The 21,246-nt window shown below is 33.6% G+C and overlaps 1 protein-coding gene across 1 annotated transcript in view; it reads right to left on the bottom strand.

The window, feature by feature from the left end:
• CLGN (calmegin) overlaps nucleotides 1–21,246 on the bottom strand; it is a 79,738-nt gene that overhangs the window by 17,623 nt on the left and 40,869 nt on the right. The window contains exons 4-11 of the mRNA XM_007496300.3: nucleotides 20,604–20,662; nucleotides 17,203–17,344; nucleotides 14,569–14,650; nucleotides 13,825–14,017; nucleotides 7,219–7,408; nucleotides 5,037–5,150; nucleotides 4,750–4,900; nucleotides 1,637–1,852 (exon numbers count right to left, since the gene is read on the bottom strand). Of these exons, the coding sequence (XP_007496362.1) occupies nucleotides 1,637–1,852; nucleotides 4,750–4,900; nucleotides 5,037–5,150; nucleotides 7,219–7,408; nucleotides 13,825–14,017; nucleotides 14,569–14,650; nucleotides 17,203–17,344; nucleotides 20,604–20,662 (1,147 nt within the window). The remainder of the gene's footprint in view (nucleotides 1–1,636; nucleotides 1,853–4,749; nucleotides 4,901–5,036; nucleotides 5,151–7,218; nucleotides 7,409–13,824; nucleotides 14,018–14,568; nucleotides 14,651–17,202; nucleotides 17,345–20,603; nucleotides 20,663–21,246) is intronic.

The following is a 21,246-nucleotide window of genomic DNA, read 5'->3' on the forward strand; positions in this document are numbered from 1 at the left end:
CTTCACCCCAATTTTTCTTTTCAGCCTTCTAAAGAAATAACTCTGCACCTCTTTTCCTGCACTAAGATCTAGCCACACTAACCTTCTCTCTCTTCCTCAAACATGACATGTACGACCCTTCACCACTTTCTCAATTAGCGCATGGAATATACTATGCCCACTTGTAACAAAGCACTTAAACATATACACTGATTTTACTTGACTATCTGAGTATAAAACTTCCACAAAGAGCTTGTGTCCTCTGATGTTTGGCTGTTGGACTCTGATGAGCACTTTGGAAGAAGTAGAACTTTGATGAGCTGAATCAACTCAACGTGTCCATATCCATCTCTATTGAATCTCCTCTTCCTGCTTTGGCAAAGCAATTCTACTTAACTACTGAATGACCTGCAAGTGCCTCATTTTATTCTGATGTTAAGCATAAACTGCCAAAGGACTAGCATTAGGCCTAGCCCAAAACACTAGTTTTCAAGGTTTTGCATAATTTAGGCTAACCTTTTATTAATTTACCAAAATCCTTTGCTCCAGCCTTATTTATCTTCCAGATGCCAAAGAATACATATTTACCTACCAAGTAAGGTAAAATAATGAATGTGCTTTGTTGCCCAGTCAGGAATCTTCTGTTTTAGCCTCTTAGACTATTACTAGCTAGTCAAATGACTGCCTGTTCGTATCATTACATGTATCCTTAAATGTTTAACTTGTATCCTGTTGCCTCTTCAAGGTCTTCTTTGACTACTCAAACTTTGGATCTCCCAGCCCATTTCTAAAATTCCTATTTAATGGTAAAGAATTTCTCTATTTCCCTGCCTTTTACAAAAGATGTATTTTAGGTAGCACATAAACTGTAATTATCTCCATAGTGATTTTTTTCCCAATATGTCCATCATGTCCGTTGCAAAACCACTGGGTGGACTGAGAAAGATCTCCTGAAGAAAATGGAATCTGAGCTGCGTTCGGAAGCAATCTAGGGGACATGAGTATGGAGAGGTGGGGCACTAGAGCATCCACTATGCAAAGATGTAGAGATGGGGAAGTGAGCTATTCAAACAACTTGAGGGAGGCTAGTGTATAAATACATGAAGGAGAGAAAGATATAAGAAGAATGGAAAAGTAGGAAGGCACCAGGTCACAAAGAGACTTAAATGCCAACAGATGACTTTATATTTGATCTTGGGGATAAATGAAAGCCACTGGAACTCAATTAGCAGAGAGGTGGCTGGTCAGATCTACATGTAAGATTTATAATTATTATATACACTTTTAATAATTAAATAAAATTTAACATCTATGGGGCTTTTCAATGTTTTTATAAAAAGTTTCAGTGCTTTGATCTTACAGAGTCAGAAGTAAGATTAATGATAAGAAATTACACTTAGAAAAAAAGGAAAAAAATGTCTCATAAGAAAAAGATACCATTTTAAACTAAATAAACTTAAGAACATCCATTTAAAATATATCACAAAGGACAAATTAAATATATCATGCCCAAATAAAGTAAGTTTTATCAAAGTTTTAGTTTTTATATTTTTACTTATCTTTTAACAGAAAAATTTTCATCATTTTATTAAAAATTCCATGTGGAATTATATCAATAATAATTATATAATAATTAATATTCTAGTCCATACTATACCTCATTAGCTCTTGCTACCAATTTTTTCACCATCCAACTATCTTCAGCCCAATGATCTGCTATTTCTTTATCTGAACAGATGATAAAATTATCGAAGTAGATGTCAGATGTCATGGACCACAATTCTAAGCCAAGAGCACTAAAAGAAGTCAGAAGAAATGGATTCCTATCCTCAAAATAATCTGGATTTGGAATTTTTCGAGGGGTCCATTCTCCCTGTGTGAAAAAACAAAACAAAACCAGAAGTAGATAAGGTTTATATATCTAATTGCCAGGAGTAAGCTGAAATAATTTATAAAAAGAAATATCTATTTAAATACATTAGTCATTCTAGCTGAAAGAGCAAAGAACCAAAGAGAGGTGTGTTAGCATGTGTAAGGCAAGTGAAATCACCACCTTGACCACCATCTATTCTCATACAGTAATGGAGACAGCCCAGAACCCTGACTTCAAAAGCCTTGTGAAGATAGTGTCCCCCAAACTACCAGTCTTCCTAATAAATGAATGCCCCATAGACACCATTAAAGGGAGAAATCACTGTTGGGAGGGGATTCATCTTCCTCACTGTTACACGCAACAACTGTTAACCAACAGCTAGCAACAGGAACAAGCTCAAGGGCCCTAGAAGTGGCGACATTACTCCAACCACCAGTCCTGCCTTCCAACCCAATCTGCATAAACATCACCCAAAGAAAGCAACAATTGTGGAGAAGGGGCCAGGAACCCCCACCATCTGCCACACACAGGACAGGTCTGTCAGCCTGACTGAAGCAGCACAGGACCCTGAGGAGGAGGAGGCAATATGTGAGGGGCAAATCAAAACCCTACTGCCTCCATTTCCCCACTGATCCTAATGGAGACGGCTCCGGAGTCTGAACACAAAAGCCCTGGAAAGAGTAATGTTTCCAACCTACTGCCCTCAGCTCTCACCCTGGCAAACAGCTTCTATGAAGATGCAGCCCGGCCACTGCTCCCACAAGGGGCATAAACCCCCTGAAAATTCTTGCCAACTAAATTCCTTGGTACTGTCAAATGCTTCTACATCAAAAAATGAACATTTTTTCAGTGGAAACAACATTAAAGAAGAGGCATTAATATCTGCTTAGTTGCTATACTATATGGACTATGGGACCTTGCATTTAAAACCTTCCAGATGTGTGTGGTCTTCTCCATGAGAATGTTAGCTCTTTCAGAACAATCTGTATTGCCGTTTTATTTGAATCCCCAGAGCTTAGCACAGTGCTTCCTACACATACTATGTACTTAATAAATACTTATTCATTTCATTAACACAATTTGAAAAAAAGAGAAAAAGTGTAGAAACTCAAAATTTTAGAGGAAAATTTAGAGAAGAAAAAGAAACTTAGATAGCACAGAACCAAAACCCTCATTTTAAAAGTTGAGAAAACTAGAGTTCTGTAATTCAAGCAATTTGCTTCTAGTCAGGGATAGAGCTAGGACTAGAAACTCCCAACACGTGCAAAGCACATCAGTAATTTTACTCAGCTTGTTAGTGAGTATGCTAGATTAAATTATTTCATTAGTCAGATAATTTGTCCTTATTTTGTCCTATTTTCCAATAACAATACTAAAATATTGTAGGCATTTTCAGTTATCTGGGCAACACGTTGAGTTTAACATAAAAGATACTATACAAAATTTTAAAAAATAGAAGAATTCTAAAATGTTTTAGTTAGGTGATATGCCCACAGGCATATGTATATAAAATATTTACTCAGTAACTTAATTTTATTCTGAAAATCCAAAATAGTCATTTTTTTTGACCATAGCAAACTAGAAAATTACAACATGCAAAAATTACAGTCTGAACTGGTATTGAATAGTAGCCACAAAGACAAAATTTCTCATATATTAAAGTATGTGTAGTTGAAGAAATTTTATGAATTGTTTTATAAGGCCACTCTAAGGAAGACATTTTTCAGAAGTGCCCAAATTTACTCCAAATTTTTTCTCTATTCATAAACTGTCAAACTATCCATAAAGTAGAAATAATATAAAATAGTAATACTAGCAACACAAAAATTGACAATAAATCATTAAAATACCAAAATTTAAAATAAAAATTAATATACAATTTAGCATTCTAAGACAGAAAAACTGTGACATTAAAATTTAAGTATAATAAAAAAGCAGTAGTTACATTACTCCCTTATGTCACTAATAAAAAATTAGTATTTGTATTATCAATTATAAAAACTGAGAAAGAAAAGTGGTAGGGTATAATTGGTAATAAAAAATCAAATATTTAATGAAAAGTTACTAATATGTTAAATCAGATAAAAAGATTGATTTTGTTCTTTGATAACTCCTAAAACATGTGTTCTTAATAATTAAATGTGGCCCTCTAGTTATAAAACTATAACAAAGTAACATGTCGATATAGTACTTTACTGATTACAGAATTTTTTCCTCTATCTCATCTGGTCCTCAGGCACAGTCCAATTAAATTGGTGGGATAGTCAGTGTAATTCCAATTTTGCCAAACCAGTTAAATGACTCTCAAGATAACTAAGTTAGTAAGTAGAGTAGGATCATATTATTTATCACCAGAAGAAACCATAGAGATCATCTAACCCCAAGTTCCATATGTGATAGAGAAGGAAGCTGAGATCCAAAGTATTGAAATGAGTCATCCATGGTTACATAGGCTGCTATATGGGGGTCATAATTCCAATACAGGTCTAGATTCCAGTCACTCTTTTCTCTCAGGGATAGAGCTCGAACTTAAACCAGTTCTTCTGAATCAGTTTCCTTTCATCTATATATATGCTGCCTGGCAGTATATACTTTTACTTAGGGCTAATTTTGAAATGAAATATATTTCTACATGAAGCTTTATACCTAACTAAAAACAAAAAACACAGCAATTTTTTCTTTTAAATAAAGTCTCCAAATGTATTAAATTGACACTGGAAAATTAGTCAGTTTTAACATTTTTAATGTTAGTTGACAAAACTCTACTGTGCCCTAATAAAGCAGCTATGAAATGTTTTTATGCTTTATTTTCTGAAGTCAGTGTGGACTTAAAAAATCAAAACTATCTATTAGATCACAAAAATGTTTCCTGAGAATCTGGAATAAGTAAATATTACCTGATAGTTGGGGTTATCAATCATTGGAGGTTCCCATTTTCCTCTGTATTTTGGATTGTCAATCATGGGAGGCTGCCAATGTCCACACCCAATCTCACATGCTGGATTAGGAATACGAGGGGCTTCCCATTTGCCATCCATGTTTTCATTCCTGTAGATATGAATACATCAGAAAAAAGTGAAAAGTAGTTTTCACATGTTTTTCCTCTAGATTGAGTAAAATATTTGTTACCCAAAAAAGGGAGGAAAAGACCACAAATATACAATCAGAACTCAAGAATCCTTACCAGTCTGGAGGTTTTTCAGCATTAGGATCTGCAATATATTCTGGTTCATCATCAAGCCAGCCCACAGGTTTAAAAGCATCAGGATCTGCTATTTGAGAAGGCTGACTTTCATCCCTTTTGAACAGAGAATCACTTAATATTACTATAAATCCAATGTATTCTCAAAATGTGCTGCTACTGTTTAATTCAATTTCCATACATAATTCTTTTAGAGGCTATATGTATATACAATTAATACTATGTAATTTTAAAAGGTAAATATTTAAATAAATATACTCAAATTACTTTAAAGAACAACTTTTAAGTATTTAAGTATTTCCCCTGTTGGTTAATAGTTGTGGCTGAAGGGAACATTTTTTTTAGCATTTTATATAACAAATTATAGCAGTATTTATCCTTATGTATTATGGGATTATTTATGGGTCACTGAATTTTAGAGAGGGAAGGGACTTTTGAGATCATTTCATCTAAACAGCAGAGTAATAATCCTCTACATCCTGGTTTCAATCCACTGATGAGTAAAATATACTATCTCTTCTCAAGGTAGTGTATTCAACATTGAGACAGTTCCTTAGAAAGCTTTTCCTGCAGGTTTGAGGGTTGTTGTTTTTTTTTTTTTTGCAATAGTAGGAGAATTAGAAAATCAGTTCCCTTCCTTATCTCATTTAGAAAAAAAAAACAACTAAACTACAATATTTACAATGATTTACACAGATAGGCTTTCTTAATTGTTTCAGAAACGATACCTTTATGAAGACCAAAACTTCAGAAGATCAAAACTGCTTTGAAAAAATACCATCCTGCTCCACTGGAAAAGTAAATCTGATATTCACAAAATAGTATTGACACCACATAGGAAAGTAAATGTGATGTATACATGATTCTGTTTTAATTAATTTTATAATGCATCTTTGTATTGGTATATATGCAATTTTCCCCATTATTTTTCTTTATTAAAAAAAAACAGTAGGTTGTTCTTGCTGCTATATGAAAAACCCTTTGCCTATAGCCCAGGTATCTGAAATAGAAGGCATTATCATAAATAAGTATTCTCTTGCTGCATCCCACCCCAAACTTAAAACAAGTAACATGGCCTAGCTCAGGCTAGAAATCAAGAGATTTAGGTTTTATTCTATAGCAACTATATATATTCTTAAGACAGCTTAACTTCCTTGGGTCACAATTTCCTTGTTAAAATAAATGGGTTGTACTAGCTGTTATCTGAAGTCAGTTTCAGTTTTAAGATTGCATTATTCTATTATAATGCCTTAGAGTTCATTTCTATATCTGCTGAACCCCAGTATTATTTCCATTTAAAAAACCACATCTTTCAAAATTCAGGCAAAAGTTAAGGGTTTATCTCAAGTCAAGAAAATAATTCTTTTTCTTAAACACATAATCTAATTTTATGTACAAATTCCTGACAAACCCAAACCTAGTTTTTTCATTTTATATTATTTTGTTCCTATACTGAGATTGAGAAGTTTTACTTAGATAGGATTGCAAATGATGGAGGGAAAATGTAATATTTAGTGTTTTATTGTTCAAAGAAATGGAGTAATGAAATTTATCATGTGTCATCTAATATTCAGTTCAGAACAGACTTTGTAGGACAAAAAGGTCAAACTAATATTCCCTCTGGATGCTTGACAAATGTATGATGCAAGGATATCACAGCCTTATATATCATGATTTTTGCTTTAAAGACTTAAATCAAAACTATAAATGTAATAGATCTTCCCCTGAGGGTTCCTAATGATGAAATAGCGATAGGCTAGTCTTTTTATAACACATCAGAAGGCCAATTTAACAAGGGCTGATTAGAAACTAGCTATTCCACTCAGCTTCAAGCACTTCAGTAATTCTTGTGATATTATATTAAAGTATAATAACATATGTCCATAATGATGATTCTGAGACATAAAGATAAGGTTAAGTGATGTTCATAATATTTTGTTTTAAAAAGGAAGGGAACTGCATAGAAACATTTTCATTAAAAAAGTTTCTTCAAAACAAAATCAAGCCTTTTGGTATTTAAACTGATACAAAATTCAAAAACGTAGAAAAGTAAAAAAGAATAACATCATTCACTGCATCACTGATTTAGTAAGCAGTTATTGAGTACATAATATGTGCAAGCCACAAATGAAGTGTAATTGTATTTTAAAAAACAAGAACTTACCAATCTTCTGGTTTAACAGAAGTATTATCAGGGATTTCTAGTCTATCATCCCAGTCATCAGGTTTTTTATCATTAGGGTCTTCAATTTCTTTAGGAGGGTTGATTGGAGGTTCCACATCCTCTAAAAGGCTTCCCTGGTTTATAATCACTTGGTCAATATACACTTCAAATGTATTATCTGGGCTCATCACTAAAGTCCAATTTGAACACATAGTTAGTTTGCACGGCAAAAAACTGATCGCAAGCCAAATCGAAAAAGTTCTAATTTGGTAAAGGTTAGGTAAAATGCAATTGGAATTGAAATAATGGATGCACACAACTCACTATAAATCTGGCTCTCTCTCTCCCTGCTAGATATAGCCAAATCATTGGCATTTTTTAAAAAAGGAATTATAATGGTTTGGAATTCGAATGCTAACATCCTGACACTCCCTTGGAGAATAGCAATAACAGCATGGAGATAGGCAAAATTGAGCCTACATTATGATTTTGACCCTGGGAGCAAGGGGATCACCAAACTTGTTCAGTCTCCATGCTCATTTAGCTTTCTCGGTAAATCTTCTTGTACTCCCTAATCAGGATGATAGGAAATAGAATCTCAAATTTACCATTCACATGTACACAATAATATTTAACTTCAATGGGAAATATTACCAAATAATCTTCATACTCTAGACAAGCATCTGGTAGCCTAGGCTGGGAACTACTGTTCTAGACCACTGAATTATAACATAGGACACTTTCTTTACCTAAAAGAATAATGAAAAAATTGTACGTTGGGTCGACTAGAATAACATCCTGCCATTTAGATAATTTTAAACACATTTTAGAAAATAGAACACTTGCCAAATTCTTTATGATCATTTCTTGTTATTTTCACAATAATGCAAAATTATCAAAATAAATGTAAGCTGACATTGAAAAGGTTTTGCATGAATAAAATTATCAAGGATAAGAAAGGAAGCAGCGGGGAGAAAAAATTAGTATAAATATCTCTGAGAAGGGGATAATACCTAAAATATGCAGAGAAATAATGAAAACATAAGATTAAAAGTTATTCTTCAATAGGTAAGTGGTCAAAGGATATAATATGTGATTCTCAAAGAAAAATTGCAAATTATAAACAACCACATGAAAAAAATCCAAATCACAAACAATAACAGAAATGCACATCAAAATAGTCCCAAGGTTTTATCTAAAACTTAGCAATAGGCAAAGATGACAAAAGTCAATCCTGGAGGGAAGACATTTGATGTTCATCCTCTTTGACTCAAGAGATTCCATTGCTCGGCATACTGCACAAAGAAGTCAATAGCAAAAAAACAAAACAAAACTTTTTGTTGTAGTAAAGAAATAGAAACAAAGCAGCCAATCATCAATTGAAGTATGACTAAACAAATTGTGGTACACGAATATAATGAAATATTGCTATAATATGATTAATACCAAAAAGTACAAATACTGATGTGAATTGATGCAAAGTAAACAAAGCAACACCAAGAAAATAATATATGCCATGACTATGATACACAACAATAAATAATAAAAACTGAATGCTATGAAATCCTAAAGAAGAGAGATAATTAGATACCTCTACACTTTTCCTTCTCCCTGCCCTGCTTTTTTTTTTTTAAAGAGGTGGGGGACCATGAGTATGAAATGCTATATATAAGTAGTCTTTTAAAATGTTAGTTGTTGATTTAGAAATTTTATTTTAAGAGATAAAAAGAAATTTTAATTTAAGAGAATTTTAATTAAGCCAGAGATGGCTCTCTGGGAGGGATGGAAAGATGGACACAAAGGTAAAGAATTAAATGTTACCTCCATCTACTCAGCAAACTAGCACATGGGAACTTTGATTTGATCTCTTTTTCCTCTAAGTATCAAAGTTCTAAGGGTTACCATTTCTCTATTGAAATATATTTAATCTCTGTTTTTAGAGCACAGTGCTTAATGAAATAGCCAAGGGAGTCCTGCATGACTAATTAGTTTCACTCTAATTTATGAGTTCTTGACATTTTGTATGTGTGTGTCATAGTAGTTAAGTCTCCCTTTTGGTGGCTAAGAGTCCCTTCTCAGAATGTTTACAACTGCAAAAAATACCCACAATTACTTACAATTACAATTAATTAGGTTTCCATTAACCCAATTCTCTTGGAATACAGTTATCAAAATATTATAAAAAAAACAAGTTTATTGAACTTAGTTCAAGAATACTCAAGCAAATCTACAGACAAAGACTACTACTTAACTCCAGCCAACATACTTTTCCATCACAAAAAGACAATGTGAGAGATTAGGCCTGGTCAGAAAAATAGCTTATCATTACTTAAACAATATGTCAAGGTACATATTCTACACTAAAGGTAAATCGTTTTCACATAACACACATAAAATGTTTTTTTTTTTAAATCCTTGGAGTAGCTTAAAGAAAATAAAAGCTGCCTGGTTCTGTTTGCAGCCAGTTCTAATTGCAGCCAGTGAGCAGAATTTCAGGCTTCTGTTGTCCACCACAAAGGTGAAAGAAGAATCAAAGGGTCATTGAAATGAATACATTTATAATGATCACTAATACCTTTTCTTTGCAAATGAATTAAATACAACTTCCTCACATCAGTTTTTCAAAGCTATGGAGAAAAACTATTTCACAATGCTGTCATCTATAGTAGAGTTTCATCAGAATGAGGAATCACTATGCATTTCTCCAAAGTAATATTTAACAACGTACCTATCATTAGCAGAATACTTAGATGACAATTACTCCACTGTTCACTAAAATTCCTTCTTCCAACAATGATATATTTTTTTATCAACAGAGATGTTTATGTCAGGTTAACTTCCCCTTCCCCCCAAATAAATAAAATATAAAGATGCCATGGTAACCATTCTCAGAAGCCTAGAAAATCTTGCCAGTTTTATAAAAATAGAGAGGTTACATGAGGCAGAGGGCAAATAATGAAGAAATTTAATGAGCTGTCTCATCTGTAAAACAAATGTCTTTCACTAGATCTCTAATTAGTAAATAACGATAATAGCAATAATAACAACAATAGTAGCTAGTATCTATATAGCACATACTATATTCCAAGTTTTGTACTAAGTGCTTTACAAACATTTCATATGATTCTTACAACAACCCTTAGAGGCAGGTATTATTAGCCTCATTTTAAAGTTGAGGAAACTAAGGCAAATAGAGGTTAAGTGATTTGCCCCATGTAAAAAAGCTAATAAGTATCTGAGGCTACATTTGAACAAGCCTTTCTGACTCCAGATATAGCACTCTTATAAACTGTGCCACTTACCTGTCTCTATAAAAATATCTAGTAGCAAAATCTCCAAAGAATTAGTCAGTTTATTAACCCCTAGTGGACATGTATAAATAGTCTCATGTCATTAAGTAAGAATCGTGCACTAAAATATGCTAACATATAAAGAACAAACATAGTTTTGAGGGCTAACAAATTAGAACTCATTTGTAATGCAATATCCAGAAACCTAGAGGAAAGCTTCTAGTACAGTGAAAAATAAAAAGCTATGAAAGGTACACAAGACCCAAATGAATACTGAACAGGGTAAAATGTAAAGAGTTTGCAAATTACAATACTGGAAGGAATATTCACATATTCAAAGAACTGCCTCTTGCTCTTGAGCCTGCAGTACCTCAGTTAACACTAGGGACCAGAAATTAAGAATACTCTGGAGGATCAATACATATCAATTGACATGGTTTTTACATTTTTATATATTTTTATATAATTTTTTATCCATATGCCAAAGAAAATTAAGATAGTAGGATCAAAATTTCCATTTCAAAATAGCATTTTTGCATGTCTGGTCTTTCTCATGTTAAGAATATAGCTACTAGTACAAATGAAACTAAATGCTGGGTAATGATGATGATTGACCTTGGACCCCAAAGAGATGAGAAAGCACCCCTTCCCTTTACAGATGGGGACCCAAAGGTACAGAACATTGTTCCTTTTCATCACTGCCTCCCGGCTATGCTGGCTTCCTTGATCCCCTTAATATTTGTGCCCTTCGGTTGATTATTTCCAATTTATCCTGAAGAAAGCAGAGTTTGTACCCAGTTGTTTGCTATTTGCTCCCCACTCAGACTATGCTCCAGAGCAGGGACTCTCTTTGGTCTTTCTTTGTATCCTCAGGGCTTAGCACAGTGCCTGGCACAAACCAGTCTGTTGTTATTTGAAAAATGAGCTTTTGTTTCCATGAGAAGCTTCAATAAAGGCAGTAGAGCAAAGCAGCCGGTTGGATTAAAGCAAGCGCAATCATGTCAGTTCATATCCCGCCGATGACTGTGGATGGTGGACAAGGCATTTAATCAATCTGAGACAAGTTTCTGTAAAATGGAGTTAAAGCATCTCTATCATGGAGTGCTTGTGAGGATGCAATGAGATACTCCCTATATAAAGCCCACTGACAACGGTACAGTAATAATTCTATGTAAGTGCAATCGTTGAACACAATTGCCAATTGTCTTCAGTTCCTCTCCAGCCACTTTTAAGAGAAAACTAAAATTTGGATGCTGGTTCCCAAGAGCTCAAAGGCCTCTGCTAAATGGCCCTACGGCTTCACCACATCTCTCTCCACTGGTTCTCCAGGCTGATCTCTCCTCGGTCCCCTTGGCTAGATTTCCCCCACGTCACTGTCACACCCCCTAACTGTGATGCAGCTTGAGGCTCTGTCCCGGGATCTCTTCTCTTTCTCTTTCACTCTCATAGGAAGACCTCCATAGTTCATGGGTTCAATTTGTACCTCTAGGTGGGTGACTTGCAGATCACTATAGCCAGCCCTATCTCTCTACTAAGCTCTATGAATGACTACTTGACCTTTTGAACTTGCTATCCCAGAAGCGTCTCAAACTCCACATCTCCAAAACAGAATTTTATTTGCTTCAAAACTGTTACGTTTAAAAATGAAGGTAAACTTAGAGACTGGATTCCAATACAATCAGTTTATTATTTAGGTTGACTGTAACCAATGAATTGAGCCTTCAGCCTCTCAATAACTAAAGATCTTGAGCGAGGGTGGAAGAAGTCTTTTGCAACAATTAGCAAGATGACAGAAAAATCTCAAGCAATGTAGGTGTTTCTTCTGATTGGCTCTCAATGACATAGTCAAAAAATCCGATCCCATCACGTGGACACCTCCACCTTTGAAACCCCCTTACCCGGCCAAGATGCAGTGCATGTAATTCAACCAAGATATTCAATTGGAATCACAAGACAAAGGTTCCCAGACAATGAAAGCAGTCTTCAGGCCTGGAAGATGCTACAATACTTAAAATTGATGAGATCTGACCTTTGAGGTTAACCAAATTTCTTGGAAAGGTGGGCAATGGGTATGTTAACCTGGGAAAAACACAGAACTACTAAAGCAGTTGGAAAAACCAAACCTTTAATCAGAAAAGAGATAGGTCCAATAACTGGCCACCATCCCAGAGCCACGTACGAAAAACTACACAGAATCAACACCCGGGGGCTCTGGGGACGGTATCCCTGGGAGAATGCACTACACTAGACGATCCTCTGAAGAAGGGCAGAACTTGGGGGCTGTTATACCCTCTGGAGAACTTGGTACAGCAAGCATGCACAGACAAGCTGTAAGCAAACTGCAAAAAGGTTGCAGCCAGCAGCTGGGGCATCAGGGAGAGGTCAACTACAATGAATACAAAAGGAAAGGTTCAAGCTAAGAGCTGGGCTTCCTGAGAGAGGAAAGAAAGATGGTATTTCTTTATAATGTGGAAAATATACAAGAGTTTAATTAAATAAATCCACATAAACCAAACAAATTGCCATATATAGAAAGGGAGGAGCCCATGAATGAAAAGGGTCAGGCACTCAGCCAGCAATGCCCTCTTGTGGTTAAACTAAACACTAAGTGGTTCAATTGTCAGTTTTCATAATAAAACTAATGTCCCAAAAGTCAGTGCAATTTTAAGCTTATTTAATAGTTTAAATATATTTATATCTTCTTGCTTAAACAGCATAAAATTGAGAAAGTGAGCTACTCTCTCAGCCTAGACATTTCTTGTAAGATCTTTGAGGGATAGTTAGGATAAGGAAATTTATATCATCACATTTTAAAAAAGTAAATATATATATCAATATGGATTTGTGGCATCCTTTCATTAGCAGAAAATGTGTTCAGTAATACTATATTCTATTCTATCTTGAAGGAAGACACAACTAACAATTATCTGCTAAAAAACACTTTTCTTCCTACTATAACTTAGATTCTGAAAATAGCTTTAGACTCTAAATTGAATTAAAAACTTCAAAAGTCAAAATAAGGAATGATATAAGAACGGTATTAATCCAATGGTTATATTATGACTTAGGAGTTCACTAAATAAATCCTATGTCCTTCTTAACAAAGAAAGTTTTATTTTAAAAAATAATTATGAATAAACTATTTTAAGAATAGTCTTTTTTTATAACTCACAGAAACCGCAATCCAATTCAGAAGAGTATATGAAAATATAGCTTTGACAGATAATAAAAATCTGGTTAAAATATTTAGCAAAATGATATCATTTCTAACCTGGTCTATTAAATGATTACTTTAAATGAAATTAAAAGGATATACCAAGTGTATAGAGATGTGTCTTCTTATCAGTGAAAAACTTTTTCAAGTCTACATTTGGAACTTTAGCATGCTTCTCTTCAAAAACTTCAGTTTTAGGATGTTTGTATCTAAAGATAAAATGAAGTTTATGCTCTTCTCCACATTTATCTGGTCCAAACATAATAGTATAGGGTGTTTTATCAAAGAAATTTTCCTGCAGGGGGTTGGGGAGAGGGGAAGGAGGGAATATGAAAGAGAGGTCATAATATTAAATAAGGAATACAAAATATTTAAGTGAACTATTCTCTACTTAGTATATATAACATTCGTCCCTTAAGATATTTTATAAAAGAAAATAATCCTTAATATACCAAAAATTACTTTAAAGCAATAATTTTATGAACACTATAGACTACAGACTAAATTATTTATTCTTACTGGATTAAAAAAAATAGCCTTCTTTCCTTCCTTCCTTCCTTTCACCTTTACCTTCTGTCTTAGAACTGATACTAATTCTGCGGCAGAAGAGTGGTAAGGCCTAAGCAATTGGCATCTTGCCCAGTCTCACAGTTAAAAATATCTGAGACCACATTTGAACTCGGGTCTTCCTGACTCCAAGGTTGGCTCTCTATCCACTGAGTCACTTAGTTGCCTCTAAAAATACTTTTCAGAAATTATTTCAATTACCCTTAATTTAAAATATTTTTTCATAGTTTACCAAATATATTCACTAAATACATGTATCAATTCAACAAAATATCATACCAGATTCAAATAATCATTTTCTGTTAGAAGCTTAATGTATGCACCGCCACAATCCATACCATTTTGAAAATTTACTTCGTATCTGCATAAATGGAAAAGAACTATATTGTAGATAAATGAAAATCATTAAAATGGCTACTTTATTCTTATTTATCAATCTGAAATCATGTAAGGTACACTGAATGTCAATAAGTGACCACATAAAATATAACTCCTATAATTCTATATAGCAAACAAACTTCAATATTTCCTGTTAAAATACAAATCAAATCCTTGAAACACTAAAACTAGAGGCAAGTCTCTTCCATACAAAGAGCAGGAGAAATCCTAAAGAATACCTGCTAAACATAAAATCGTAATTCAGAAAATGTTCTGTGCTCACAATATACTCTGATAAAACTTTAAGACAGAATCTTAAGTACCAATGAGACAAATTCATATGTCAAGAGGCAGGTCCATAGACCTGTTTTCTTTATGATAGTTTTTCATCTCAGTAACAAAATATTTAATGGAATTTCCAGAAATCAAATCATCCATATCACCTCTCTGTCTGTCAGCTGACCTAAACCTAGAGTAGTTAATTGTTCAATTAAATATTTCATTGAAAAGAAACTTTACAGTTTTCCTCAGTAACCTTTTCAAGTGTGTTTCATAAAGTTTACAAATCCAGACTTAGGGCAATTAGAATTCTCTTCAGTCTTCTACTCTGCATATGCCTTTGTTGTCACATTACTTCCTGGATAAAAGAGGGAGTAACAGTGTGGAGGCACGAGCACTCATGCCCAGACTGCAGGGCAGCATTTGGGTGAAGTTGTCTGTATGATCATGGGACCATGTCTCTCCCCTCTAGGCATGTTCGGTTGCCCTTCCTTCCATCCCTGCCTCTCATTAGAGCCCTTCGTAGTCTGGCCTCTGCTCACCTTTCCAAGCTTATTACACATGATTCCCCTTCACTTCTTCCAGCTAAATTGGCCTCCTGACTCTTCCTCAAAGTGAACATCCTATCTCCTGCCTCCATGCCTGACAAAGGCTGCCTACCATGTTAACCTTCAACTCTTAAGAACCCTGATGTCCTTCAAGGCTCAGTTTATGTGCTGCCTCCCATAGGAGATCTTTCTTGAGCCCACTAATTATTTGTGGTCTCTCCCCCTCAAATAATCAATTATATATTTTGTCTGCTCACCATGCCTTATTCCCCCACTAAAATGTGAGCTACTTGAATGCAGGCATTTTGTTTCATTTTTATATATGCTAGGGAGTAGCACACAGTAGGACCTTAATAGAATACTGAAATGAAAGTAGCCTTTAATTACAGAATGACTAGGTCTAAATGAAAATAGCTATACAGTAATAATTTCTTTAAAGAAAAGTCTGTTTATAGATCAATGGAATTCTTATAGTCAACTTCTTGCTACCTTATGATAAATATAAAATGTCTCTAAATTAAATGTCCATTTAAACTCATTTATTTAGTGATATTTCTCACTATTAAGAAAAAACAAATATTCACTATTTCCCTTAAATCAACTCTTCTCTGATATTAATTTTCAACCATTATAGCTTGCTTGCAAGGCACTGATTTCTGTTCAGAAAATAACAAAGAATGATAATTTCATTATCTCATACCTTATTAACCCTTCACAGATGAACTGGAAAAAAAAACCTTTAAATATTGGTAAATTTTTGTTGCTTTTATATAGAATGTTATTTAAATTTGAGTCAAAAACATAACTATTAAATTCTACATATGGTGGTAGGAGTGACCTTGAGACTGAGGAAAAGGGAAGAAAAAAGACTGAACTTTCAATATGATAAAATCTTAATGATAAGCTATTTTAAACTCACAACAGCATGGTTTAAAAATTCTCTATAAATGAATATGGTATAGATTTACATGCATACTTTAATGGGTTACAACTACAAAAACATGCATTATTAGCAAAACTCAGAAAAGAACTTATAGTGAAATAAACAGTTTAGAATTTGTTTGTTAGATGTTTTCTTTTCCTGTCGGGTTGCTAAAGTCCTCAAGAGAAAATAAAACAAAATTTCTATCTATACCTGTTAAATTTAGATCAAGACACTGAAACTTTCAGTTAAATTAAAGATAGTGATATCTAAATTAGCTTTCTTTTTGGGAGGTAATAATTCTTTTTTTACAGTCTTTGAATCCTCATTAATAGCTGACTTATAAACAATTGGTCATCATTCAATTTGACTGCTATCTTAAGCACAAGAACTTAGCCCAAAATAAAAGGTGAGCCCGGTATAGTCAAGAGAGCCCTAGGATTTGGAATCAGTATGTTCAAGTAGGGTTTGACATTATTGTTAAGTGAACTTTTCACTTAACTAAGTTTCTTCACCATTTATAATATGATACCATTTATAATATTCACCTCATAGGCTTGTTGGGAGAGAAACACATATCACAAGATAATTTATTTTTTAAATAGCAAATTTAGGTTGCATCACTATTTCATACCTAATTCAGTTAGAACTCGACAGTAACGTTCTATAAGGTAGGTAAGTTTGCAAAGGAAAGTTAGTGCTCTCATTTAATATCTAAGTAAATGTATAAAGTATTTCAAAATTCATAAAGTTAAAAAGTTCTGAGAAAGCAGTCACAAAACTTACTGAACTATCAAAGGTTTATCTGCAAAAATAAATGGTTTTGATAATAGAGCTGATATTGCATGATGCTTTGCTTGTGATTTCAAAACTAGGCCTCTGTCACCTGGCACTCTATTTTCTTTCAAATCTTCTATTTCCCATCTTCCTAAAAAAAGACAATGAAACAAGAATTTTTTAAAGAAGAAAAACAATCAGTATATATTAATAATGTTAGTTTGATTTTTGTGTTCGTCTAGAAAATTTACAAGTATCCTTTACTAGTAACAAGACAATTCAACCTGTTAAAGCTGGTTTATTCAACCAAAAGTTTCTTTTATGTGGCACTTTTAAAAAATGATTAAAAAATGATTTCCATGCAATGATTCTCATGTTTTTACCTAATGATATCTGTGGGAACCTATAATATCCCAAGTGGTGATTTTCAGTCTTCAAGTCATACTCTGCACCATGATCATCAGGTAATCTCACTGCTTTCCTAAATTGGCTTCTTCCCTACCTAATTAACCATTCATTAGCTCTGGTCTCTAAAGTGTCTTCATATACTGTTTTGTTTTAGCCTAACCTCTAGTTTGACCTTGACCTTTTGAGTCTTCTCTCTTCTCTTTACTCCCTAAGTATTAAGTGCCTCTAACTGGGAGTTAGACAAAAAAGGAATAGTCTTAACAGACCAGTCCTTTTTAGCCTTGCTCCATTATTTATCCAAGGATTCCAATACTCCTTCTGTTGGAAACTTTATTATCAGTATTGTGATTATTCTCTTCTCTCATAAAAATAGTTCAAGGGCTTTTAAGCTTACATTTTTCTCTACACCAAATCAAATGCCTTCTGAAAAAAATAAGCCCTCTGGGTACTTAATGTTTCCTATACCTATCAATCAGTTATTTGTTTGTTTGTTTTTAGGCAATGGGGGTTAAGTGACTTGCCCAGGGTCACACAGCTGGGAAGTGTCTGAGGCCAGATTTGAACCTAGGACCTCCTATTTCTAGGCCTGACTTTCAATCCACTGAGTTACCCAGCTGCCTCCTCAACCAATTATGATAACAAAGATATAGTATACTATGGAAAAGCACCTGTGAAAACTACCTTTCATGTTTTCAATTATAAACAATTGATGCATGCATATTCAATTCTTTGGATAGTTTTACAGAGATATGAAACTAGCTATAGGGCTAGTGGTTATCTTTTCAAGTGCCTTTTTTTGGTAAAAAGTATCTCCTTTTAAAGTACAGTAAGAAGTCTGAAAACAGTCTCAAGGCTTCCTATAAGCTGACTTTTTTGGCTTGATCTTTCACTTTTTTTCTGACATATGAACATGGTCACAATTTTTTTTTAATGAGTAATTACACAATACATTTCTTTAGTTCTCTCTCTCCTGTGTGAATGTTAAATTTAATTCTACAGTCACTGAGTAACAACCCCATCTTGTGGATTTTCAGGATACTGTGGATATAGACTTAAAGCTATGCAGAGTTTATACAATTACAAGCAATAAATGGGATTTATCAATGAGGAAAAGGCCATCAGGCAGATACAACTTTAGAAAACTTTCAGCGGATAGAATGAAATCAAACTTAGGAATAATTTTAGCCCTTGCATTAGAATATTCCCCACCCCACTATACATATAGCATATAGTAAGTATCTACTGATCAAAATATTTAACTGATCAGGAAACTTTAATCCCAGACTAATTAAATAGAATTTCACAGAGCATTAATTTAGTAAAGTCCAATGGTTCTTAGTGTTATTCATAAAGACCTGGTTGATGGCTAAATTAAAAGTATTATATTTCAAAACAAAACTGTGATGTCATAAACAAAAATAGTATTCTATTTCCTATTATAATTTAGTTTTTATGGCAAGTAGAAATAAATGAGACAGGAACCTTGAATCATTTTTTTACCAGAATCCTCAGGGAGCTGGTAATTCAAAGAGCAAATATATTAATAAAACTAGTCAAAACTGAATTTAAAATTTGATTTGATGCAATTTGAGGGTTCACTAATCTATTATTGGAGTTCTGATGAATAGTATTGAGCCAGGGGGAAAAAAGCTCATTATTAGTATTTGGATGAAAAAAACATCTGAACTTCTCAGGCTTGGAAATGGGTGACAAGAAAAGGAGAAAGTAAAGGGGTTGTAAGATTTTAATTAATTTAATAACTTTTTAAAAAGTTTGCAGATTAGTATTTTTATTTTCATTTTATGCAAAGAATACTAACAGAAAAAGCTTAAGAGTCTTCCTTAATAATTTATTAAGAAATAGCATAGAAGGAAAATTATGAAGGCATCATAAGATAAAGAGTTCCTCCTGCCTGCTACTGACTAATTTGTCAATGTGAAAACTAGAAGATAATCTGAAAATTGAAGATGAACCCAGTAATCTTTTCCTCTCCAATTTTGTTGAGGCACACAGCCACATAGAAACCAACAATTTTTAGGTTAAAATGACATGCATTATAAACATGTAATGAGTTTTTTTAATGCACATATGTACTTTTAAAAATTGCTAAATTATTAAGGGTAGCAAATGCAGTTTCAGAAAAATTTTTAAGTTTCTCTTTTATAAGGTATAGCACACTAATTTGCACTTAATGACAAAATGTACAGCAAATTATCTTTGTCCTGATTCCTCCACTTGGTTATCCCCCCAAAGGACCCAATCCTTTGTCCTTCCTTTTTCCTGAAATACAACATTGCTACCTTAAGATTTCTGGCTGAGGTTAGCTTTACTAAATTCTAGGTAACGCCTGGCAGCTTTTTATTTTAAAAGAAGTACTGCTCAAAATACTATCAACTCAAGGGTGTTTAGACTGAAAATATAGATGCCTGGCTCTACTAACAACCGTTCAAAACCTTAGTGTTGGTGTCTAAAATGGGGACAGTAATACCTGAATCACCTATCTTGGAGGATTGCTGTAGAGCTATAAAGCTTAAAACTCCATGCAAATGTGAATTATAAGTCAATGACTTGCAGAATTGGCAAGTGTCTCTATACCACAACTATGAATATGCTGCTTTATTTTAAAAATAACAATTTCTATAACCCACCTCTATAAAGTTTACAGAACACTTTCTCACCACACACCCTACAAGAGAGGTAGCATAAACACCATTGAGTGAAAATGCAGACAGCTAAGTAACTCTGCCCAGGTCATACAGCTGCAAAGGGACTGAGGCAAGGTTTGACTCCTGGTCTCTTAATTCCAAGGTCAGGCTTCATTTTACTGCCTCACTGTTACCCCTTCATTGCTAAATGTACATCATACAAGTGTATTTTTGAAAAATCTACATTTCTGCTTTAAAGATCACTGTTAAGTTCCAGCAAAAATGTAATTAGGTCAAATATGTTAAACACACAACCACATGATGTGACTTCAACATGTATATATTTAAGTAGTTTACCATCATATTTAGCAATGTTCTCATCGGTGTCTTCTTTCTTTGCTTTGGATAACACCCACCTGTAAAATAATTAGTTTTTAAATGAATAATACATATGTTCATCAACTTTCCACAGGCAATTTAGAAAGACTAAGATGAGTAAATTCCATAGAAGCTGTTTTATAAAAAGGAAAAGATTTAATAAACTTTACTTTCTACTTAAATACTATAAATTAGGAATTGTGGACTTAATTTGAAATAAAACCAAATAAACACATGTACAACTATTTACACTTAAACATTTTATTTTAAAATTATATTTATTTTTTAAAAAGCATTTTATTAAACTTCAAAACATATATCCCCAATAAGTAATTTACTTACTTTTTTTGACTCTCCTGCCTTTATTCATTCATGGTTTTAAAATAAATTTTTCTTTTTACATAGTTACTCATCTTTGGATACAACTGTTTCATGTTACTTGGTATGAGTTTTCCCAAATTCCTTTTTGTTCCTGGTGTTTATTAATATCAATATGTATGTAGCACAGTGGATATAGCACTGGGCCTGGAGTCAGGAAGGCCCGAATTTCAATCCAGCCTCAGATATTTACTAGGATTATTTTGAGGATCAAATGGAGACAAAAATTGTAAAGTGCTTAATG

Source organism: Monodelphis domestica, chromosome 6 (assembly GCF_027887165.1).
Source record: "Monodelphis domestica isolate mMonDom1 chromosome 6, mMonDom1.pri, whole genome shotgun sequence".
In the NCBI taxonomy this organism is placed as follows: Eukaryota; Metazoa; Chordata; class Mammalia; order Didelphimorphia; family Didelphidae; genus Monodelphis; species Monodelphis domestica.